The 24,840-nt window shown below is 44.3% G+C and overlaps 1 protein-coding gene and 1 long non-coding RNA gene across 12 annotated transcripts; one reads left to right on the top strand and one right to left on the bottom strand.

Moving 5' to 3' along the window:
* The first annotated feature begins 2,317 nt into the window (after window positions 1–2,317).
* LOC119325269 lies at window positions 2,318–8,796 on the top strand. 10 transcript variants are annotated; one of them, XR_005157441.1, is made up of 9 exons: window positions 2,318–3,599; window positions 3,729–5,165; window positions 5,750–5,842; window positions 6,390–6,497; window positions 6,735–6,851; window positions 6,999–7,098; window positions 7,195–7,265; window positions 8,106–8,179; window positions 8,291–8,796. It is a non-coding gene; the product is annotated as an uncharacterized LOC119325269 (long non-coding RNA). The 10 variants fall into 10 exon arrangements; XR_005157435.1 differs by having other exon boundaries at window positions 5,750–5,976; window positions 6,312–6,497; window positions 6,728–6,851; XR_005157440.1 differs by having other exon boundaries at window positions 2,320–3,599; window positions 6,390–6,482; window positions 6,728–6,851.
* Window positions 8,797–9,200: 404 nt separating this feature from the next.
* LOC119325405 (COBRA-like protein 7) lies at window positions 9,201–17,819 on the bottom strand. Of its 2 annotated transcripts, none has more exons than XM_037599160.1 (6): window positions 17,614–17,819; window positions 16,634–16,754; window positions 14,261–14,705; window positions 13,058–13,450; window positions 10,026–10,315; window positions 9,201–9,595 (listed from the first exon to the last, which is right to left on the bottom strand). In XM_037599160.1, exons 3-5 carry the CDS (start codon window positions 14,526–14,528, stop codon window positions 10,041–10,043), a joined length of 936 nt encoding a protein of 311 aa, XP_037455057.1. In that variant the 5' UTR covers window positions 14,529–14,705; window positions 16,634–16,754; window positions 17,614–17,819; the 3' UTR covers window positions 9,201–9,595; window positions 10,026–10,040. The 2 variants fall into 2 exon arrangements, with proteins under 2 accessions (XP_037455057.1, XP_037455055.1); XM_037599158.1 differs by having other exon boundaries at window positions 10,030–10,315; window positions 17,614–17,818.
* Between the last annotated feature and the right edge of the window lie 7,021 nt (window positions 17,820–24,840).

The following is a 24,840-nucleotide window of genomic DNA, read 5'->3' as shown; positions in this document are numbered from 1 at the left end:
TTTTGCGCAATTTTTTTTTTGAAAATTGTTTTTTGGTCAAAAATCTAGGAAAGACCGGTGGAAAACCAAAACGTCAAAAAAAACCATTTAAAAAGCCAAAAACACGTGCGGAAAAAATAAAAAACAAAATCCAGAAAGAGCGACCGAAGCGCGACACGTGACGAGTGGCCGAGAGCGCGCCAAGTGGCGCTGATCGTTGCGAGGCTCCCGAAGGAGCGCTCGTTAATTAGTTGCTCCCGCGCAACAGCACTCGCGGGTGCGGTATGCGTCGTATAGGATCTCCGGGATTTTCCACGACATAGTGCGAACCCCTTCGAGCTCCGACCCAGTGTATGGGCCGGCCCATTTTTCTGTTTATTCCCCACCGGTTTTGGAACGTTCCAAGAACGTCTTTTTTGTATGTTTTCTATACCGGTTTTTCTTTTTGTCTTTTTTCTTATTTTTTTCTATTTTTCTATTTTTCGGCTTCCTTTGTTCGTTGAATTCGACAAACTTTCCACCATGTAAAAAAATGTTCAACTATTGAAAATATTCTGCGAATTCAATTTTTTCATCATATTTATAAAATGTTCATCAAAATTCAATTTTTTCCATCGATCTAAAAAATGTACATCAATTTCTAATTTTGTTCATTGTTTCAGAAAATGTTGATCAAATTCAAATTTTATTAACTGAACTCAAAATGTGTTCATCAATTTTTTCAAAAATACATTTTTGAATACAAATTTTGTTCATCAAATTAAAATTTGTTCATAAAATACAACTAATTGTCATCATTACTAGAAAAATGCTCATAAATTGTTTCCACAAGAATGAAAAATTGTTAAATGAAATTTTAAAAATGTGCATACTTTTTTAAACCATGAACAATTTTTGAATTCAAGATTTCTTTTTGAAAGTTCTCTATTTTTTGAAAATTTAGAACCTTTTTGTAATCCTGGATTATTTTCACATAGAATAAACAAGAACATAAGATAAAAAACTAAAACTAAAAACGAAAAAAAGAAAAACAGCAAGGGTACGCGCTTACGTGACTGGGTGCGCCTAAGTCGCCAAATAGGGGCACCCAGCCATCCGCATATAAAAAATCCACCGTGGAGACAACACGTGATCGACATAGGAAAAATCACCGGCCCACATGCGGAAGACAACAGACGCTAAGGGCATGTCCAACGCTAGGCGCCAGGTGTGTGGGTGCTAGGCTAAAAATCCTACCAGATTAGCGGTTAGACTGATTAATCCTGGCGTCCAGACCGGCATCGGCGCAAAGAATGGTGCCGAGCACTTAGGTGTTTTTCCTTCGTACGAGTTTTTTTTTTTTGAGAAAATTTCATTCCAATTACGAATCAGTACAAAGTAGTTGATTCTTACAATCACATTGAAACGCAAACACAAAAGACCATGAACACCTAGAGTACCCTAAGACAACCATAACACAAGAAGATCTCTGAAGCCCTGTGTCATCATCCCTGAATCTTGAGAGAAGACCCCTGCAGCAGAAGGATTTGCAACCAGTCGCAAACAGGTCATCATCTTCGACCACGGTACAATTGCCGCCACGCTGCTTCCTCCTTTCTTGACACCAGCGCTGAGAGGGCATGGACATCAATCCAACACACCTGCAACAGTCGTCACCATCTTTGGCTTTGAGTACCGCGAAAAGTGTCCCTTCCGAAAGGAAGAGAACTCGAGTCATCCGACCGGTCCAGCACCGCGGCCGGGCCATCCGCCCGGACAAAGCAGGATCTCCCACCAGCATCAGCGCAGAGGAAGGAGAAGAACAACAGCAACAAATCATACCAACAAGAAAGAAGAAAGCTCTTCGTCTCCCTGCATCCATCGCCCATCTGAGGATCCAAACGGCCAGTGCCGATGGACCTTCAACCACCATAGCCCGCGACCTCGACGAGATCCGGGGATCCCAACACCGCTGGCTCCTAGACGAAGGCAAAAGCCTCGCCTGACCGCGAACGGAGCCCGGAGAAACTTATTCCGACGCGACACCACCGCAACAGCCTCGGCAGCGTCTCCCTCAACCCTAACCCTACCACACACCCACCTAGCGAACAGACCCGTGGTTCCCCCTCCCTCCCGCCGCCGGAGCGGCCGACAGAGAGAGAGGGAACCGGCGGCGTCACCGGCGGCGCGCAAGGGATCCCGGTCGCCTCCTTGATCGCCCGATGCTCCTTCGTACGAGTTAAAAGGCCTTGATGTGTAGCGATCAATTTTCAAGTTAATTAGCGCCTATAGTTAGTGCCCAACATTGAGTCGGGGAGCGCTAAGGTGCAAAGTCCAGGCCTCCTCTGCTTACAGCTACAGGAAACAAACCAAGTTAACTAGTATACTATATACTTAACGGATTTGCTAATTCACATCTCATCTAGATGACAATTAGTTACGTCACATCTGACTCTTAAACTGTGGGATGAAAATGCTTTAAGATTCGCTTTTGTTTTCATGGGCTCGCGCAGCGTACTTCTTTCGCACGGGCTCTTACATAGGCACTTGTGGATTAAAAAAAAATCTCATCAAATAAAAAAGCATCATTGGTTTGAAAAATGAAAATGGTTATGTTTTTCTCCTCGTCCCCTAACACTTTCACATTCCAGGACATCCAAAACAATAAGGTGTGCATCAAGGGCACCTCCTCGCGCGTTCCACCTCATCGTTTTTACTGTTATTGGATTGGGTAGCGCTCTCTCCCCCAGATACACCCTCCCTGGCGCTAGCACGCGTTCCCCTTTCTCCCTCCTCGCACGCAACCTCCTCGTCTCCAGCGCTCTCGCCTCTGCTCCACCACCCCGTGCCGCCACATCCCACACGCCGACGTCGGCCTCGCCGCAGAAAACCGCCCGCACCACCGGCGACGGATCCCTCGTCCCTCGAAGCCGCGAGAAGAGGAGCCCCACCCGGACGACTTCCCCCCGTCCCCCGTGGATGGTTCTGCTTCCATTGAGACGCCCAGGCCTGACAGATCTTGCTCGTCGTCAGCCCAGGGCCGGGTCGGCCGGAGCAGTCGGAGAGGAGTGGCGGATGTGCGTCCGCTTAGATGCCGCCGGTCAGAGAAGGCGGGGATGAGCGGATTGCAGCGAGGGAGGCGGCTCGGCTCGGACTGTCCATGGCGCTAGCGCGATGGCTCGCCTCCTCTTTCGGCATGGCTATTGTTTTGGTCCGCGCCGTTTCTGCCTCGACGGACATTGTCGTAGTAGGTGCCGATGAGGGACGAGCCGCTAGCGACGGATCCCGCGAGGCCAACCTCCAGCGCCCCTTCTCCGGCCGGCCTCGAACGACCTTGTCCCGCCGGAGCTAGGTGGGTCGATGACCCGCTGGATGGGAGCCGGCATGTCCAGCTACCACCTCTGGTGCCCCGTCGCGCACCTGCCCGCCGCCAGGGGCCCGAGGGCCAAGTTGCGGGGTTGTGCGGTCGCGCTGCTCATCCCCCGTCCGCTCGAGGAAGCATCTCGCCGGGGTTGGGGTCAATCTCGGGCAGTCCTGAGGAGGAGAGCGGGCGGCCTCCATCAGTCCTCTCCGGTGAGGCCTTTGACAAGAGGGGCCAAGATGCTACCAAGTGCCATTTGCTTCAGTGCATTTTGTTTGATGTGAGTTCTTCCTCAGCTTCTTCTTTGGTGGAATTTTTGTTCCTGCTACAATGGACGGTCAGCGACCATGGCCTCTGAAATTCTGTTTGTTCGTGGCCTTGGGCAGCTGACACTTTGCTTCTTGTGCAGGAATCTGTTCATGAAGGAATCTGCGGTCCTAACAAAGAAGATGGAAAGAGTACTCCTGGAAAGTGAAAAAGAGAAGGAAACAACAATCTTGCAAAAGATTAAACAAAGAACAGTTTGCTCACAAAATTTTCCATGAGTGAGATTGCTTCTCTTCACACATATAATCTGACTCGTGGAAAGTTTTGTGAGCAAGCTGTTAATATTTACATAGTACATATATTAGTTACGTCTTGTGACCATGAGGTCATGGGTTCAAGTCCTGGAAACAGCCTCTTACAGAAATGTAGGGAAAGGCTGCGTACTATAGACCCAAAGTGGTCGGACCCTTCCCTGGACCCTGCGCAAGCGGGAGCTACATGCACCAGGTTGCCCCTTTTTTTTAACGATATATGTGTGAAGAGAAGCATTGCCGCTCATGGAAAGAGTACTTCTGTTATGCTGCTACATGTTTACATGCATATATTAGTTTCTTGGGTCATGCACATTTATTAGAAAAAATTATCTCCTTCCGGCTATTAAGCTTGGAATAACATCAAAAGATAGTTAAAATGCAGAAGATTTCCTTATTATTCATGGCACATTGGGTTCAGATAATATTTGCTTTGTTTTACTCGCTCCAAATTTAATTATCACAATTCCTTATTAAGCTAAATAGCTAATTATGTCGATCTGATCTGATCTGATTCATTTATCCAAGTAAAGAGTGCATGCTCATGTTTCCACTCATCAAGGTAAAGAATAAGTTCCGTAGACACACTGAAATCAATTTTAGAGGCTGTAAGTAGGCAGAAGATCCACTCATGTTCTGATCTATCATGATTGTGGTTGAAAGTTGTGTTCAACTGAAATTATGCATCAAATCCCCTCACACAATTGTTTTCTGCATGTTATGTGTTTGATGAGATTCCTCCAAGCCAGCTGTTCAGTGAGCCCCCCTAATTCAGTTGTTTCGGTTGGTTAGAAATTGCCTGTGATTCACTTATCGATCAATTAATTAGATTGATTTTTTAGTATGTTCATTCGGCTTATTCAAATAATCACATTCACAGGTTTAGTTTGGTTTGGTTACCCATATATACTCCGTATTTCTTTTAGTCCTGTTCGTGTTGAGAATTTCTGAAATCAAATGTACAATTCGCGTAGTTAAAAGGTATCAAAGTGATGTTTGTATGCATAGTTCCTGCCTAGCTAGAAAAATGTGACTGCAAATTTTGTCAATCATTTATAGTTCCTGCCTGTTTTCCGAACTTTTTCTAGGAGGGAATAACAGTAGGACATGCATGTGTTATTTTCCAAGACTTGTTCGAGATAAAGACCCAATGAGTCATCGGATACTTCCCCTGTCTCTGCAGCAGCAAATGATTGTTCAGAGTGAGAGTTTGTCTGAAAATTGTTCAGAATGAGGCTCTAGCATGCTGCACACGGTGTAGACCAAAGGTATGGCAACTTCCATTTATATTTGTTTTTTGAAGTTAGCAGGCTGCACACGTACATCTCTATGTGTAATTTTGAGCCTTTGTTAGCTTGTTGATGCAACAATGGCCGAGGAAGTGACGTGTGTGTTTAACTCATGTTTTTTACAGGAAAACCTACCATGAAACAACTTATTTCAGTATGTTTTTATCTTTTCCTATGATTTATATTTAGTCAAGTTTAGCCTCTGCGATGAAATTCTATATAGTGTTAGCCTATAAAAACATAAGTTGTTCTGTTCACTTTCATAAGTGAACCACAAAGATTTCTCGCCAGAGAAAACCCATATGGATTGGTATCCCCAAATAAGAAAATGCCATTATTTCCAATCGTCCTTGCGGTTTTAGGAACTATAACAACAACTTCCGTATATACTTCTATACTGTATTCTCTGTACTTGAGATTTTTTTTGTGCAAAGTATCCAATATCCATGTATATCTTTTTGGCAGTCCTTATGCTCTTGAATAATAGAGCCATTTTCTTGGAAATTCACTCCTGATTTAACTCTCTTCTTTTCTGAATCAATTTAACTGTGTTGGTCATACAGTTCCCTCGGAGCAAGAGCAAATTTAACAAGGCAATACAACAAAACGTGGAGCAGCTAATGGACATCCAATCAGCTCTCAAGGCATTCGAGGAGGTACTGCTCTTTGATTGAACAACATGATCACTTTTTTTATTGAGGGAAGCATGCTCACATGGAGGCGCCCAGAAGTTGTGTGTGGGCATGTATGACGTTGGCATAGTCATATGCTGATTTTCTGAGATATCATCGTATCCTTGACTTTCAACATCAGTTGTAAATAAGTCGAGAAGCTGTATCTATAGCACCGGTGTTATTTATCCCTTGCATCAAAATGTAGAATTTTCTCACTAGATTTGCACAACATAGATATACTGTATATATTTTCTCAAGTATTTGCTATGACCAGATCTTAAGAAATGGTGTGCATATTAAGGCCTAAAACTTTTATTTGCATTTACTTCCTTGGTTACTGCAATAGATCACCTGAACTGACAAAATAGTGGGTTAGCATGCTTTGAAAAGAACAACACTTGAGCATATGTAGCCATGTAGGTCAACGAAGTTGCTTTCTTGATACTTTTAGATATGTGCTACCACATGCATGCTGGATTTGTGCTCTATCCAGATTGAGTGCCTGACATATTTTGTTTTCCACTTCGAGCTTCTGTTACAATGAGGAACAATGGATATATCGAATAAAAAATGTAACCAGCTTTCCCCGGGTGAAGAATCCTCTACTAATAACGAGCCTCAGGTACATCCTACTCAGGTTAGTTTTGTCGCTAAAAGACCTGGTGCATTCAAAAGTTCTCCATTTATCCATGAAGATAGCATAGCATGCTTTATTTCGTTTACAAACAAACTGTTGCAGAATCAATTTAATTCTGTTAGTGGGCAATCCCTCTATATTACTGGATACATACATCGTGGCATGCCTTTTTAGCATCATCTTCTATCATGTTATATTATTGCATACTGCCTAACAATTTTTTGCCAAAGGGGGCAGATGACATAGGAGAGATCTACAACCAGTTTTCCTCAGGTTCTTCTGCTGACAACAAGCCTGCACAACAACATGCTCGTGCAGACCGCAACCATAGAGATATACCGCGACACATACCAGGTCAGTGACTGACATATCATCTATTTCACCTTTCATATGCATCCTCTTCTTCCTCGTCCCCCTTTTCAGGGCGATCAGAAGGGCAAGATCAGCATTTTTATATTTTCCATTACAGTTGGTCATAAATTTTTTACTTTGTTTTGCCAGGAGAGTTGTGCTTCATGTAGCTATTACAGCAGGATAATTGTATGCTTGAAGAAGAGGTTATACCAACCGAGGCCAAGTGCACTGAACTTACCCATGCCTCGTATGGATGGCTATTCTAAATTGGATGCCCTTGTTTCCAGATTTCTCTTCATTTCCTGATTTTGTTAATTTTCAACTATTTCACATTGCCATGCAGGTTTGGGGCTCAAATGTGGAGACCTCTCCTCTAGGGGACAACATCACAATGTATTTTCATAGAATACTTATGTAGGTCTTCTCCTTTCGGAACTATTAACATTCTTCGTTCTTTAAGTGAGTTTTCATATGCTTGAGGTTGTGGGAAGAAAACATACTGTAATATCTAAAAGATATGTAAATAGTTCAAGTAATTCAAAGATATCACTAATGTATATATACAACTCTATTATGAAATATACATTTTGACTTGTGAGTAGAGTCCTTTCTTTAGTCAATTAGACATGGACATCAAATAACTAAGTGAAATTAGCATGACCATGTATCAGTTAGCACGTGGTTTGATGAAGTGGGGGTATGGTGGCAGTGGCACATGTTTGTTCGTATGTACATGTTGGGTTCAGGGAGGGCAAAACTTAAGGTTTCTTCATTTAAGATGGTTCCTTTCTTTTCTTTCATAAATCTCTTTTGTTTTCATATTTGTGTATATTTTCCATCATCAAAACAGGCTTCACAAGATTTCATGGCTAATGGAGTTGCATGCTGTAAAAGTCAGCCGAAGTATAAATTGTACTCTCTTTCTTAGTCTTGTTTTGTGTGGATTTACTGAGACCGGTCGGTGCAGATGTGGCTTATAAAGTTTCATACTTCAAATCCAGTACTTCATAAAAATATTCAAAGTGTGCATAGGTTTATTGTTCTGTGTATTCCTGGACTTTGTGTGGTACGAGATGCTGAATTTTTTTGGTTTTTGGTTTGGCTGTACCTGCAGAAATTTTGGCATGTTTAGCACTTTAGTTATGCTTCTTGAGTAGCATTGGAATGGTTCTCAGACTACTTTCTCTTGTGATAGCTTTAGCGATGATGGAAATTGGAGTGCAGCTTGATTATTGACAACTCATTCTATGACAGGCTTGGCAAGAAAGGCGGTAGCTGACGAAAGGAGGACACCACCAAGATGAGTGAGACCGCGCCAACAGACTCAGGTGTGCTCTCGTTGGTGGTTTCAGTTTGATAATTCTCATTACACCTAGCTTCTATTCTCCCAATCTCTGGGAATTTTGTGTGCCATTGCATTATCGGATACGTGCCAGCAGGATGGAAAGCAGCGAGCAGCGGCGCATAATCCACAGAAGCAGCCAGCATGGGGCTAAGCCCGCCGTTCCTCCGCGTCGATGAACAAAAGGACCTAAGATAGCTGAGGTGCGCTCCTGCAAGAGATGAGGGAGCAACTGGTGGTCCGGATAGCGAAGATCAGGTCAACGTCGGCTGCTTTGTTGTGCCATTGCCACACTTTGGCTGGAAAATGCTCGGACGGCCATGGCGCCGGCGCCACTTCTTCATCTTCTCTGGAGCCACACCATTTCTGCGGGATAAGCGAGTTGGAGGAAGATGGGAGAGATGAGTCGGTTACTCACTGATAGAAAATCATTTTGGCAGAACCTCCTTTTCACGAGAGATGATTGATTGTTCCTCCGCCTTCACTTTTGTGCCCAAAGCCCCGTGTGTTGCTTGTGAACCACTGTTGTTTAGGTCGTCGGTCATGTAAACTATAAGGACATATTAATATAATATGACTCCTAAGCCACTTCCTTTTAACACTGTGAAGTACATCCAACAACGTGGAAGGGGCGCGTCAAGGGCATGTACAATGGTTGATAGGACAATCTTATCTTAAATCTTACATGTATTTTAGAGATAACAAAAAAATATGTCTACAATGGGTTATATCTTAGACTTATCTTCAATAACTAGCAATTCCTTAAAACATGATGAGACAAATTATGCTAAGAGATCATCTCTTGTCTTATCTTAAACAAGAGAAGACAAGCCTTTTCTTATGAGTTCTCTCTCCTCCACCTCATCATTTATCCTACATGGCACTCCTAAGATAGCACCATTGTACATGCCCTAACCTGGCACCGCCCAACTATCTATCAGGCGACGCGCCATGGCGCGCCCCAACCGCTAGTTACTCTCATACGGCAAGGATGGGAAGCAAGTGCAAAAAAGAACAAAAATATAACGGAACTGACTGAAGCTTATATGACAGCTTGGTGTTACAGAGTGAAACAAACACACGCAGGGCAACGCAAAGATGTCTAAACAGGTTGTTGGTCTACAGCAACACTCAGAAGGAGCGGCACCAATTTTGAAGGAATATATAGTAAACTAATAAGTGCATTTGGAAAGGTTAACACGAACAGCGCCTTGGACAACTATATAACACCAAGCACCAAGCTAGAAACACTGCGAAGCAGCTATCCATCCCGGCAGTGCCCATCAGAGCAGTTCTGGGACACTAATCTAAGCATTCATCAATACTTGACAACTCCAGTAGCATGATCCTCTCTTTGTGCAAAGCTGACCAAGTCCCACGGCTTGATAACTTCTTTCTTCTCCTGCAGATAAGATGAGAGACTATAAGAAAGTGTGAGGTTATTTCACTACTGCAGAGTAGTAAATCTGTTACACCCATCCATAGGGATATGCTCAGAGAAAAAGAGCAACAACCAGCTACATGTAGGATTAGGAACATCCAGTAACCAACAATGTGAGCTGCAAAAACTGTAGCGTTGCTGGTTATCAGCACTGCAATGACACATGTACCAACGACAACTGAGATGCTTATGTGCAGTGCAGTAGCTGCATGCATGCGTGCGTCCTGCGTCCCCAGAAAACTTCTCAAAAAGGAAACTTAAAGGTTGATTAGTTGCCAGGTGTAGCAATAAGTGACTCGGGGTTCTTCCGTTTACTCAAACTCAAAAGCTGGACTAGCAAACTATATAAATTCATAAAGCAATGTACAGGGAAGGGATAAAGGGCACTAACCGACCTCCTCCTCCCCTAGAACAGGAGAAACAACAAGACGAGGCCCGCCAGCAGTGACCTCAGCACTGCCGAGAGGCGCTGATCGCAGCTGGCGCTGGGCAGCGGTGGGTAGTCGTCAGGTGGTGGCATCGCGCACTCACCGCCGTCAAAGTACATCTTCCTCGGGAACGCCCAACCTGCATCGAAGGTGAAGTCCTGGCCCTTCCTCAGTAGGATCTCCGACTGCACGTAGCCGTCCTGCAGCAACATCGTGTTGAAGTTCGGGAGCCCCCAGAACAGCTCTGTGTCGTCTGCAAAATCCATCTGTTAGTCTCGCAACAATTGAGAATTTATGATACCTGCGTTATATATATATATATATATATATATATATATATAAGAAACTGGGTTAGTACTCCTAGGAGTACATACTCCTTGCCATGTGTCTCTTGTTGAATTTTCCTAGCGTCATATCCATTTAGATTTAGATTTAAATAATAATAGTAAAAAGGCTAGGTTGTTGGCGCTCCGACCACACAGGCCACATCACCGGCTTCCAGAAGGAGATCCCTCGGCAGTGGCCTGCATGGAAGCAGACCAGCGGCGCACTGCTAGGATCAGGTGAGGAAAATGTTTGTCGGCGGCTACTTGCACATCTAGATACGTCGTGATTTTCTTCTTTCTTTGGTAGAGGTTCTAGTTTCTTCCCGTGTGAAAACTGACATGATGAAACCCCCAACAGGAGAGCCAACAGACTGGAGAGCAGAGATGATGTGCGGATTTTATCAATATTTCCATCTAATTCTAACAGCTGTGTGTGATAATGGACCGTATGGACTTGTATTCTACAACGGAGCTACACAAGCGATGTCGGCCGTCAACGCCCCACGGCTCAAAGCATGATGAAGCAAGGGCAGGAGAGCCGCAGCACCTGCCATGATGGTAGCATGTGGCCACAACTCCCATAGTGCCCAGCTCCTCTGAATGGACGTCAGATCAGAGATGCTACTACAAATATAATTCATGAGTTGATTGCTTGTTACTTCATGCATCTTCAACTGATGGCGTTTCTTGAAGCATTTGTCTCCTAATTATTTTGTCTACATGTACGGAAGATGCAGAGTGAAGTACTAATCTATGATCATTTGTTTGCTACATAACTATGCTCCCGATCTAAATACTAAAGTTGTATATGTTGCATCAACTCACCTGATCTAAAATATTGTACTGCTACTTTGTGCTTTCTAAAATATGTTGTATGTACTCCCTTGTTTTCTAACAAATGTAGTATATACTCCTTTGTTTTCTATCAAATGTAGTATATAGTTGCCTTGGAGCATATATTCTGATGAAGTATATATTTATTTTCATTACAGGCAATTCATGCTGCTTCCGAAGGAAAAAAACAGTATATACTTCCTCTTTGGAACTTAAACAGTATATAGTCCATAAAAATTAAGCAGCATATACCCTGTAAACGCAATACACAATCCTTCAAATAAAAAGTATATTCTCCAGAAAAAACAGTATATACCACCCATAAAAAGCCTTGATGTACTTCTTAAAATTAAAGTATGTACTCAAAGAAAAAATCAGTATGTACTCCTTAAAACAACGCAGTATATACTCCTTGGAATCAGTATATGCTCCTTTAAAAAGCAGTATATACCCCATGAAAATATATATAGTCTTTTTCAAACTTCTGTGTGATAAGCGTCTTCATGGGTATACTACTCCATTTCACCCAACAACGTAGACATCACGCATTATACTACCAGTAAATCATATCCCGATTCGTGATTAATAATTAAATAGTACTGCACACACGCTCCCATGATTCTAGTCAAGTAGTTCCATGCATGGCCGCATGCACGCATGGTCACATAACCAATTTAGTTGCATGCAAGCGGTTAGTTTGCTACAGGATTGGATCAACCCAAAAGTATCCGTCAAGAGGTGGGAGTATGTACTCTTGGGAGTACAGAAAAGGTGTCCGGACTCCTTTTTTATACTCCCAAGAGTATGTACTCCCGTCCCTCCCGTCCTAGTGAATATGCTGGATGGATAAACCCGATAGACCACGTAATTAGCATGCATATCTACTTCCTACGAGTGGGCATCCAGCCGCTAGCTTTAATTAAATAATTAGGAAATTTGGTACGTAACTTGCACTCCTCAGCTAGCTAGCGTACATCTTGGACATTTTTGTTAAAAATGAGTGTACATTATACGTATAAAGCATGTGTACGAGTTATAGTTCATTAACAATTTACGAGTAGGTATACCTAAAGCAAGAAAAAAGATTATGAAGGTATAGCTTAAGCAATTTCCATTTTCATGGACTAGATAATAGCCATTCTAAAGAAGTGTAGACTGCACTTCTCTAAGGATTCGATATGCTGCAAAAAAATTCTAGGAGTATATACTAACGTTTCTTCTTCAATGGATTTTTCTGACATTATTTTGAAGGAGTAGATAGTGCATTTTTATAAGGAGTATATGCTGATTCTATATACTGCAATTTTTTCTAGGAGTATATACTAATGTTTCTTCTTCAAGTGAATTTTCTGACTTCATTTTGAAGGAGTATATAGTGCATTTTATAAGGAGTATATACTGATTCTATATACTGCATTTTTTTCTAGGAGTATATACTAACGTTTCTTCTTCAAAGGAATTTTCTGACTGTATTATGAAGGACTATATAGTGCAATTTTATAAGGAGTATATGCTGATTCTATATACTTTAATTTTTTTCCAGGAGTATATACTAACATTTCTTCTTCAAGGAAATTTTCTGACTCTATTTTGAAGGAGTGTATGGTGCATTTTTATAAGGAGTATATGCTGACCTTTTAAAGGAGCACATACTGGTTTTTTAAGCAGTATATACTGACAGTTTTTTTGAATAAAAATCAATTTTCAGGTTTGAGTGGGAAATTTTGAGAAACAATAGTAGGTAGGTGTCTCAATAAATTTTAGGGAAGCAATATATAGTAAGGGATTCCATAAGAAAGGCTTTAAAATTTATTGCTAAGTGTGGTGGAACTTACTTATTGTGCCATACTGGACTAGCGGGTGGTGGTTGAAGCTAAAAACTTCTGTCAGGTTCTGCATACCGGGGTGCTGCACTAGCAAGTTCCAGTCACTAAAGTTCTTCAGCGTGTTGAAGTTGTTAACAGTCATCTTCACACGCCAGTACTCCCGGTAGCTCTTCTTGATGTGCCAGTGCACCTGGATTGGGCACATGTGCCCAGTGCATCGGGCAGCAGGCTCGGCCTTGGGTCCCTTGCACTGCGGCGCCATGGAAGTCACTGGGCAGGCGCCGCAGATGCAACGCGGACACTCCACGACCACGCTACTGTAGAACGTGAAGAGCGACACGCAGCAAGACTTCCGTGGGGCCGCCACTGTCTGTGAGTAGAAGCACAAGACCTGCCAAGTCACTGCACAGGAACAAATAGAATGATGATGGTTAGAAATAGCCCTGCTGTATAGTAAATGAATGGCTGCATGCTTGAGAAGAAATAGTTCAGTTGTATAGTAAATGAATGGTGTTTTTAGCTTCTCTTTACTGAACTTTGTACTGTTTCTTGCGCATTTACATAAGTACGATATCTTTTACCCAAAAGAATACAAGTATGATACTTCTAGATTCCATGTTACTAAGGCCTGATTAAAGTGGATTTGAGGTGTGCTTAGTTGATCTGCTAGCTACACTCGTGTTTGAACAAATTAACGAGCTTTAGAAGCATAGTTCTCATGTGCAGGAGGCAGTGTATTTTCTCTGTCCTGTCGGCATCAGGTAGTTGCAGCCACCACTATCTGTGCAGTTGTTAGTTGTTATTACGCTATAGCATCTATTGGTTTGTGTCACAAAGTTCCGTCTCCGAGTATAGATTTTGCTGTACAGTGTAAATTATACCGCTTCTGTTTCTACCATATATTAAGTAATAGGTATAGCGTTGGTTAACTTCTCTCAATGGACGCCGTCACCACGGCCAGAATGATTGTCGAAGCAAAATACTCTATTAGTTTATGATTTATTTTAAATGAATTGTAACTTAATTTGATTTTGGTTGATTTGGGTGGAGCAAGCAAACTGTGTGTTTGACTATCACTCGTGTATTTTCATTGCCTGGTGTTGTGATAATTCCTATCTGCAACTATATATTGCACAACAAGAATAATCAGATAAATGCTATGTATTGCAAGACCTCTACTAAATAAATTACACTCGCAAGTAAAAGACATACTTAAGGCCTGGATGTGCCGCTGCTTGTCGAACTGGGTCCTGGATGGGGGCACCACTGTGGCATTGCTGCAAGTGTAACCTGGCACCCCAATGCTGAAATTGAATGGCATCTGGGGGCCGCCGTCGCTGGAAGGAGCAAAGTTGCCGACGATCATCCTGAACGTCGATGTGGCCGCCTTGCTGTTCTGCACGAGCGAAGACAGGACACCGCCCCGGCAGCAGTTGGCGACCTGAAGGTTGTACGGCGTGCCGGGGCCCAGGTCCATCATTACAGGCCGCTTCTCGCAGCTGTGAGCGCCGACGAAGCGAGTGCAGTTTCCCTGCTCGGTCGCCTCCGCGCCCGTCGCGTCCAAGATCACCTCATCGCCAGCCCAAAACCAGCTCAGCCGCCACCCTGGATCCTCGAGGTGGCGGTAGAGCTGGTAGTTCTGGAGACTAACTGAGACCTGTGTAAAGAAAATATATATTATGGTTAGCTCATTGATTTCTATATTAGAATATGCTAATGAGCTATTGAGCAAATACACGGAAGAGAACATGGATGCAGTTGTTCATCTATATGACTGCCAGAGTTACGGAGCAAATAGGAGGCCACCTTAGTTTCATGATTCGGGATTCAACACCGGTTTGAGATTGAGGTCCGTGTTCTAGAGATTATAGTGCTACAGAGTTCAGGCAGTCAAGGTTCTTTACTTTATTTCTAGGCAAGAACGACACTAAATGGTTACCGTAGAATAGATCACTCACTGGATTAGATCCAGCTGACTCTGAAAGAGTGGTTCCCGTAATCTTAATGTACTCAAGACAGGATCTGTTCAAGATATCAACAGTGAAGACTGGCCCACACAAGGCAATACTCGCAATAGATACTCCTATATGCCAGTCATGTGGAAACGGGCCATATAGAATTCCATGACAATGATTTTGCCATCAATAACTCTTATCAGACTGCTACTAAGTTCCCGAGAGGAAACTATTGGTCTATTGCAAACCAATTAAAAGACAGCAGGACAGTCAGAGCTAGCATGAATGCATTCTTTATGCAATAAAATCAGCTACAGATGCAAAGCAGAGCACTTTAATGTTCTTCTGGTTGCTTCAATTTCATGATAGTTGCCTTCGTGCTTATCAATTCCCTAGCTACAAACCTCATATATATGAACTGTAGCAAATCAGCTACATTCGTTCACATGTTCTAAGAGAAGCAGCCTGCATGTGTGATTATGCAAGAACGCTTCAAAAATTTAACTGAAGGAAGGGTGATCATAGTAATATTATTTTTAATGCGAACACATGCAGATAAATTAACAATCACATGTTAAAAAGTTAGATCAGAAAATGCTAAGTCTAGTTTTAACAGGAACAACACCACCCAATACTGATGTCTTACATTATTTTCCTTTTAGAGATGCCCAATCATCATGTCTTAAATAGTAACCAGTATCACAATACAATGAAGCCCACTAATAATGCAGGACTGATAAGCCCGTCGTGTGAAGATATTAGTCTGAATATAATCATAATAATAGCATATCAATTTATAACAATTTACATTGAATCTTTCCTGCACTTGTAATTTCTGAGACAAGGGATACTTTGAGTTGTCACTCTCAAAATGGGCAACTACCTTTAAGAGGTCAGAGCTTTTAAGGCAGGTGTAATGGGACAAATGACAAATCTTTGACCACAAAACTATGAATTAACCCGTCAACCAGTACCATCGAGGAACATTGATAACTCTCCAACACAAGTACAAAGAACTCAAGGCTAAAGAACACTGTCCATGGGCCAAAATATTATGGAACACAGAGCTAGATATGTACAAACACTAGCATAATAAATGTAACGAATTTATACTGGTACTTTAATTTCTCTCCAATAATATTCTGGAGCATGTACAAGATTTATATAGACTAGATGAATAGTTGAAAAGGGGTACATGAATACATAGCAAGGCCAAAAACCAATCGCATCAACCAAATGGAGAAAAGTAGTAACTTTAGATTTTTTTTTAACAAGTAGTAACTTTAGCTGGACAGACAATACTATTCACATCATGAAATAGCCCAACAAACATCGAAGGAAATAATACAGGACAAGTTCACTAAGCTTCATAAACAACAATCTGTCATATACTAGTATTTCAGAACAGAATACTTTTTGTTTTTCGAAACAGAACAGAATACTGGGCATGGCAGGCTTTCTAAACAAACTACTACAGTACTGTATATGTCAGCATCAAATGCTGAACAAGTTAAGCCTGCGACACGGCCCAGTGCTTTGATTTTAGCATAGAATTCAGAACAGGTTAAGTGTCGCAAAGCAAGGGCACCTTACTAGTGAACTAGAAATGAGCTAGACAGAAATATATTACCGAGTAAATGTCCTTGATGTCGACGAAGTCCCAGCTAACGGTGATGTTTCCGCTCGGATCGAGCGGGTCGTAGGCGCTCGCCTGAACGCAGCAGAGTAGCAGCAGAAGAAGCAAGAGCAAGCTGCAAATTAAAGATAGGTAATATACTGATTAAAGGTAATCCCAAATGCAGATTAAAATTTAAAGTATTTGAAGGAAATAAGATGCACATGTCAAACATTTGTTTTTTAGAAAACATGCCAAAGCATACAAAAATATGGCTGATTGCACAATAAATGCAGAATTCGAGCTCATCTCTTGATGATCAAACAAAGTTGATAAAACATGACAAAAACTGATAGTGCAAGGCTACAAAAGGTAGTAACAATCATCCATCAATGGTCTGGTTGATCTGAATCTCCCATGACCACACCAACAATAGTACAAGAACAAGTTGTCAGAGAAAATCTGATTCTGGGAATCTCCCATCCAAAATCAGATTCTGGGAAACTTCCATCAGAATCAGCCATTGAGTTCTTTTCTAGATTGTACTCTGAGATTGTCGGACAAGTTTTGTGTTGAAATGTCCAGAATGTCCCTGGATTGAAATTGCTTGTTGAATTCTAATGCTTGTTGGTTTCGAACATGGAGAATGAAAAAGATTTACGAATATCATCTAGCACCATCCACCATTGACAGTAGAGCAAAAAACTGAGACATATTTATCACCATCCACCATTCACAATAGCCAAAAAATAAAGCGATACTAGCAAATTCACCATTCACATTAGCTACTAGCGCCATTCACGAACACCAAAACATCTAGGACTAGGAGTAGCAAATTCAGCTTATCCATCCATCTATCTATCTATGCAATATCCATCAATCCATCTAACAACAGCAGCCGGCGGCCGGGAGACAGAGGAGACAGAGAGAAGGGAAGAGAGGAGGAGACGGAGAGATGGGAAGAGAGGAGGAGACGGAGAGATGGGAGAGCTCACGGGCGGGTCGGAGGCGACCACGGAACGGGGCGGGGTCGGGCGGCATGCGCCGGCGATGCTGCCGTCGACCGGCGCCGCGGCCGGGAGGGGTCGTCTTGGGGGCGGGGTCGAGTCGGGCGTTATTCTCATGTTTGGCTGCTCGCAGTGTCTAGTCTAGGGTTGAAAGAATTTCCTTCCAATCCATAGGTGAGACCGGAGGAAGAAGAAGCCGGACGAGAGATTCAGGGGCTGTTTGGATAACCATACCAAAATATTGGCTGGCCCATGTGATTTGGGCTTTGCCTTTTCTTTAGATGAAGTTTGGGCTTTGCCGAGACAGAGAAAAACGGAGGTGCTACTACTGGGCTGGACCCGTTTCGTGGTGCTGATGGGCTACTACAGGTCACAGTAAATCGTATTTATACTTATTTTTTGCATGCCTCAAAAAAAATTATTTTTTGCAGTTACACACATTACGTAACAGATGCTCAAAAACAATTTCTCAAAAAAAAAAAAACACAAACAATGTCTGCAGGTCACAGTAGACATTTTTCATGCTATAGCTCAGCCGTTCGTGGATCCACGAACGTGAAGACTTCTCATATCCTCGAAGACGAGTACCACGGCTGGCCAGCCCCAGGGGCGTGTAATAAGATCCAGTAATTTGGCTACACAAATTACTAACTCCGCAAGTGCGAGGAGGGTGGACGGCGTTCGCGGACGCGTGCTTCCGGGAGTTCACTACCGGACTCACGGTCTATGCCTACGGCCAAGGGCCGTCAGCATAGGCCTATGCCTACGGCTGCCGTCGGCATAGACCCGTCGGCGTAGATGCCGTCAGCGTAGTCTTGTCAGACCGTCGACATAGTAAAGCCGTCGGCATAGGGGCCTATGCCGACGGCCTAGCGTCAGCCGTCGGCACAGTATAGCCGTCGGCAGTCTTTTTCGTCTGACGGCAACGGACGGCGCCGTCAAAAACGCGGACGAATCATGCAATGCCACGTGGCAGGGCTATGCCTACGGCAAAGCCGTAGGCATAGATGAATCTATGCCCACGTGTCTTCTTCTGGTTACTCCTGGCAGCAGAGGTATGCCTACGGCAAAGCCGTCGGCATAGATCCGCCACGTGGCGAGCCCTGGTGACTCCTGGGCTTATATATGCCGACGGCTTTGCCGTAGGCATAGTTTTTTTTCCCTGTTTTCTCTTTTCCAATTCATTTGACAGCATTTCAAAACAGAACAATATGAAATTATGCAGAAATATGACAGTTCATCATCTAAACATACTCAAGTTCACCATCATCATCTAAACATACTCAAGTTCATCACATCATCTAAAGATCATCACCGACTCAAGTTCATGAACATAAAAGTAGTGCAAGACATGAAACATCGTAAAAGTAGGAATATGAAAGGCATGGCACGACGGCCACATGCACGGAATCATCAAGCAAGACCACCTCCGCCAAAACCACCACCTCCGCCAAAACCACCACCTCCGCCAAAACCAACACCACCTCCGCCAAAACTGCCATCGCGACCACCACCACTCTGCCAGATCGGAGTGACTGGGGTCGACGGAGCAGGAGTCGAGCCACCGGTCCCCTACATGTTTCAGAAAAGATTCTAACAGTAAATATGATATGATAGTGTTGAATGAACGAGAACTAGTTTGTCAGTAGTTAGGCAAATGTACTAACCGGACGATCACTGCCTAGTGCCACCCATTCATCGAACGTGGGCACGTGTGGGGGTTCTCCCGCAGGTGGTGGTGGGGGTCCCATTTGTGGTGGACCCGTGCCGTTACTCCAAGCCGCCAACATAGCCTGAATGTTAGTTAAACAAGCAAACTAGAAGATCAGAAGGAATGAAAGTGCAAAAATTTAGCTTGGTTTTAAGAGGGCAGAACTAACCGTCATCATCTGACGGTTGTAATCATCGTTTGCCTTCACTCGTTTCAAGTACTCCCGCACCTCGAGATTCCTATGCTCGACAAACTCCTTATATGCCTACATAATTTAGATTGTTTGTAAGTGAGCAATGCTGAAAATAAACTGAGAATGCTAGATAGAAAAAGATAAAGAGGAAGTACTTACAGCATGCTGGCGGGCTAAAGGAGTCTGTGAACGCCCCGTACTCTCTAACTGGCTCGGCTTGCTAGCCCGAAGCTGTGTGTACGAGATCGAAGGAGTGATCAAGCCGTCGAAACACGGATACCGGCCATTCTTCTTCCCCTGGATGGCCACCACCGCCGTGTCGTCGATCTGAGACTGGGCGACCTCGGCAACAGGAACATCCGGATGCAACTCCTGATAGTGATGAATGTAAGACCCCAGGTGCTCCTCGGTCTTGCCGTAGTACTGGCTCTCGCCCTCCTTGCGACGACTCCGCTCGCGGGCCAGCTTCCACGACTCCATGTCTGAGAGCGGCCTCTTCAACTTGTCCTCCTACAACGTCAAATAGAAGTTAGCCATACATAAGAACATGACGGTAAAGAAGAACAAAAATGCATCATGCACATAGATATACCTTCATGGCCTTGAAGCTCCAGTGGTTCCTGTTTCCTTGGCCGTGTGTCCCGTCGGCTCCACGGTTAGCCCGGCCCTTGATGCTCTTGGCAGCAAACTCTGCATTGGCGCCGAGCCACCTATCCACCAAACTCGCCCATCCGTCATGCCTTCCATAGCACCAACGAGGAACAACCTATGCAAATTTTGGAAGCATAACATGTGAGCACGAAACATAGAGTTGACTGCTTGAAACAATGAAAAGTTAGTAATAGTTACCATCATGAACTGCTCCCTGTTCAAGGTAAGTCGCTGCTTCTGCGCTTGACTTTTGGTCATCTTTTGGTGCAGGTAGTAGTGGTAGTACTGCGACACGGCAACCCAGCGCACCTCGTACTGCAACTGACGAGCTTTCTTCTTCGCAGCCGCAAGCAAGACCACGTCGGCTCTGGCCTTGTGCTCGTCAAGAACTCTATAGAGTTGCTGCATAAACCAGAAGCAAACAAGGCATGAGTTGAGTGATCCAATGATAAACTATGAACGAAACTGAAGACAAGTGATTCAGAAGAGAACTTACCCAAAATTTGGTGATCACGGCCTTAGCGGCCGTCCCGTACTCCGCGTTGCTGCAAGCCTCGTAGTGGGCCCAGCTCGTGGCCAAAACCCGCAGCTGCGGGTCCCTGTCTGGCCGCGGGCAGAATAGGCCAGGCCAAAAGTGCTTCAACAGGACAGTGATAAGGCCGTTCGGTTTACGGCCATTTCCGTGAAGGATCCAGTTTCTGCAAAAGAATCAAATGATTGCCATGTGTACAATAAGAAAATGTTGTCATGTGTTGAAAATATGATTGAGAGGCACTTACTCTGTCCCCACAGGTTCAATGAGCCACTTGTGCTCCTCGATAGAAGGTGGTGTAGGTAGTCCGGCATTACCACGCAGCCACCCCTGCGGAGCACCCGGTGGCAAGTCACCCCACAACTCGGGATCAACCTCCCCTCCACCCTCCTCGCCCTCCTCCTCACCCTCCTCCTCGGCCTCCTCCTCCTCACCCTCCTCCTCGGCCTCCTCCTCCTCACCCTCCTCCTCGGCCTCCTCCTCCTCGCCATCAGGAACATACTCCTCCTCCTCAGACTCAGAAGGTGCCTCTGTATGGGAGGGCATCGAAGAAGACCCTCCTATTTCGGACACGGCCCGGAGTTTTTTGCCCCGGCTGCCTCTCCCCCCACCTCCTCCTCCTCTAGGGGCTCTCCCCCCACCGCCTCCTCCTCTAGGGTCTCCTCCCCCGACCCCTCCACCTCCCTATGAGGTGTCATCCTCGCGTAGTCGGGAGGGAACCTTGTGGGCTCGTCCACTCCGAGTAAGTCCTTTAATTTTACTGAGGAAACTGGCACCGCTGGACTTGCCCATGATTAGCAAACTTGCATTGAGAAGAGAATAAACAATTAGTAAGGATATCAATTAAACAAGCATACAGGAAAAACATTAATACCAGAAGAGCACATTAAGCATACTATTTTAATGATCATTAAAAGAACTTACATTTTCTAGAACCCATATGAATCATCACTATTGTAATCTATTTGTGGAGCGGTCTCATCATCACTATCACGCATATCTTCTTCGTTATCTGACGGAGGTGGAGGCTCTTCCTCATCGTCAGCGTCTTCATTTAACTTTTCAAGCATAATTATGTCTCTTTGATTCACAACTGCCTCACCATCAATCCGTGCGTCGTCGTCGTTTGGGTCCAGGTCAACATAACCCAAGTCATCATCCTCGTTGTTTCGGACCACGTCATCATGTTCCTCTTGATAGAACAGTCCCTCGTATGTCATGGGGTTTATGTTGTAGTAATCATCATCGTTCGGGTCCGGTAGCTTACCATGCGGCGACACCTTGAACACAACTTCCCAACCCTTTAGGTACTCTTTCTGGCATGGGTAAGGCAGATAATATACTTGTGTGGCCTGGGTAGCGGCGATAAAGAGATCAGCTCCGGCATAGACGGTTGATGGTTTAACTTCAACTAAACCAACAGAAGGCGTATGTCTCAGGCCCTTTTTGGGGTCGAACCATCGGCATTTGAACACAGTGAGACTTAGGTGTTCGCGGCCAAGTTTGAATGTAAGCTCGTATATTTTTCCTACCCTTCCGTAGTAATCTATTTTATTATCTCCTTCAGTGAAGACTCCGGTATTTATGGTTTTGCGATCAGGCCGACTGTTCTGGTGCTCCTCTGTATGGAAGCGATACCCATTCACATCATACTTTTCGCATGTCATGACGACAGGGTCAAAACCCATGGAAACCCATCTCAATTCTTCATCCATTGATTCGGTCGGATCATTTCCCTCGGCTGCTTCCTCCGGGTACTTTATATCGAATGACTTCCATGCTTCACCTTCTGATGTATGTACAATTTTTTTTGGATTGTACCTTTTCCCTTCCTTGTGCCACTTCATCATTTTGGCAGACTCCTCGGTGATGAAAAGGCGCTGCAGTCTTTTTATAAAATCAAGATACCGAAGAACCTTCACAGGGATTTTTAGCTGCCGCTTCTGACCATGCTTATCGACCACCTCAATATACCGAGAGGAACCGCAATTCCTACAGTAGTTGTCATCCGCATACTCATGCCTAAACAAAAGGCAATTCTTTGGACAAACATGTATTTTCTCATAGTCCATGGAGAGCGCCTTCATGATTTTCTTCGTACCATACATGGTTTTCGGCAGTTCATGGCCCTCGGGCAGGCTCTTAGCCCATACTCCCAGAAATGCTTCGAAGCAACCTCGGCTACAGCCGTACTCAGCCTTCACTGCCATCAGTTGCGAGATGGCATCCAGCACAGACAGCTTGGCACCCTCATAGAGAGGTTTCTTTGACGAGGCTAAGATTTCCAGGAAGGCCTTTGCGGTTTCCTCCGGCTCCTCCGGTTCATTCGCTGAATGTGACGGAGGTGTCGGCTGTGCAGCAAAGACATCATCTAGCATGTCTCTAACCCCATCGTCCTCATAACCAGCAACGCATTGTCGTATCACATCCTCTCTACCACGGTCCCGCTGGGCAAAGTTTATCGGCATATTAAAGTTGGGCATAAATCCATGCGTGCGAAGGTGCTTAGTCTTCTCACTCTTATCTCTGCGGATACGTCTCCCACATCTGGCACACGGGCATTCTGGCACCATCCTCATTGGACTACGGAATATCTCTTTCAAAAACACATCAGTTTTCTCGACCCACTCTGTTGTTACTTGATTCCGACGGATAAACCCACTATACATCCACTGATTATCTGCCATCTCTGCTTTATTGGAAGCCACACAACAAAATTAAGGATTCATTTAAATTACCAACATCAATATTTTATTTTTTACAAGGTTGACGAGTAATCCACCTACATCTCTAATAGGTAAAGATGGGTCCTAATCCCACCCGAGAATGTGTAGATTGAGTACGGTCCATGCTCTACCCCATTCCGAGACAAAATTTCGGCAGCACCTCCCCGCTGTTCTCCAAATACACGTCTCGGCAAAATGTCGAGAGAATGTGCATCCGGAGAACAACAGGGAGGCGCCGCCGAAATCCTGTCTCGGAACGGGGTAGAGCATGAACAACGTACCCAATCTACACATCCTCGGGCTGTCCGTGGAAAGCGCTGGACAATCCGAAAGAGCTGCGGTGATAAATATGCAATTGAATGCATATTTATCGATGCAACCCTTTCGGACGGGAGACCTAGGTTACGTGACTTGATGTGAAAATTCAATCTAGTGACATGGAAAAAAAAGTGGACGAGGTCATGGAATTGTTGCTCACCCTCCGATGTAGAGGATGTAGTCGATCAAAGGAGGGACGATCGTGGACAAACACCTCCAACGTCGACGGTCACTCCACGAAGATGGAACACCACAAATCCTGTTAATTCGACCAAGTGCAAAAAAATAGGTTAAGCATTGACAGTTTAAACTATGAAAAAAATCATATTTCGTCAAGTGTAAAATTTTGTCCTTCAATTTTTTTAGCAAGATCATCATGATTAAATAACCACCCATCATATGTCAATTTTGGAGCACATCTCACACAACTATTTTAGAAACTAAATGTCACATAGCAAGGATTTAGACACAACTTCACCTCCTATCCATGCCATCTCTAGACGTCAACAACTCAAAGAACATGACACAAACAACAACTCAAAAATTTGTTTTGCATGCATATGTGAATAGACTTAGTGGCCGAATACACCATCCATTAATCTCACATGCATATATTGTCATAATCCATTACATATCATATTGGTACAAATATTAGGCTTATGGACATAAAATCTAGAAGAGAACAATGCTAACAATTACATCACTTGTCTTTATGAAGATAAGTTACACATATCCATACATAGTAGTTATTTGCAGCAAATTAATATGAAACTATGAATGTCATAGTAGGAAAAATGAAAAAAAAAGAGCATAGCTCACCGGGCAGAGGAGCGTCACGGCGATGGAGGGCCGGGAGGGACGGGGCTGGTCGTGGTCGGCCGGAGAAGCAGAGCCCACCGCCGACCAGAGCTAGCACCAGGGCCGGCCGGGCAGGGACGCGGGCCGCTGGCCGGAGCCGTGGCCAGGCGTGCTCGGGGAGGGGCCGAGGCGGGGCCCTGCCCGGTTCGTGGAGGCAACGCACCGCCGATCGAGACTGGGGTGGAGGCAAGGCGCGAGGAAGGGAGGGGAGGGGGTGGAGCGGCGA

This window comes from Triticum dicoccoides, chromosome 6B, assembly GCF_002162155.2.
Source record: "Triticum dicoccoides isolate Atlit2015 ecotype Zavitan chromosome 6B, WEW_v2.0, whole genome shotgun sequence".
Taxonomy (NCBI): Eukaryota; Viridiplantae; Streptophyta; class Magnoliopsida; order Poales; family Poaceae; genus Triticum; species Triticum dicoccoides.
Note: the sequence above shows the minus strand (reverse complement) of the source record. Positions and strands in the feature narration are given on the sequence as shown.

Bases quoted from the DNA above. Each gene is read 5' to 3' on its own strand.
- LOC119325405 (XM_037599160.1), bottom strand. From the start codon at position 14,528: ATGATGGACCTGGGCCCCGGCACGCCGTACAACCTTCAGGTCGCCAAC. The intron at 13,451-14,260 runs GTATGTCTTTTA...GTTCCTGTGCAG, and splicing joins GCGGCACATCCAGGCCTTAA to TGACTTGGCAGGTCTTGTGC. The intron at 10,316-13,057 runs GTAAGTTCCACC...TGGATTTTGCAG, and splicing joins AGTCCAGTATGGCACAATAA to ACGACACAGAGCTGTTCTGG.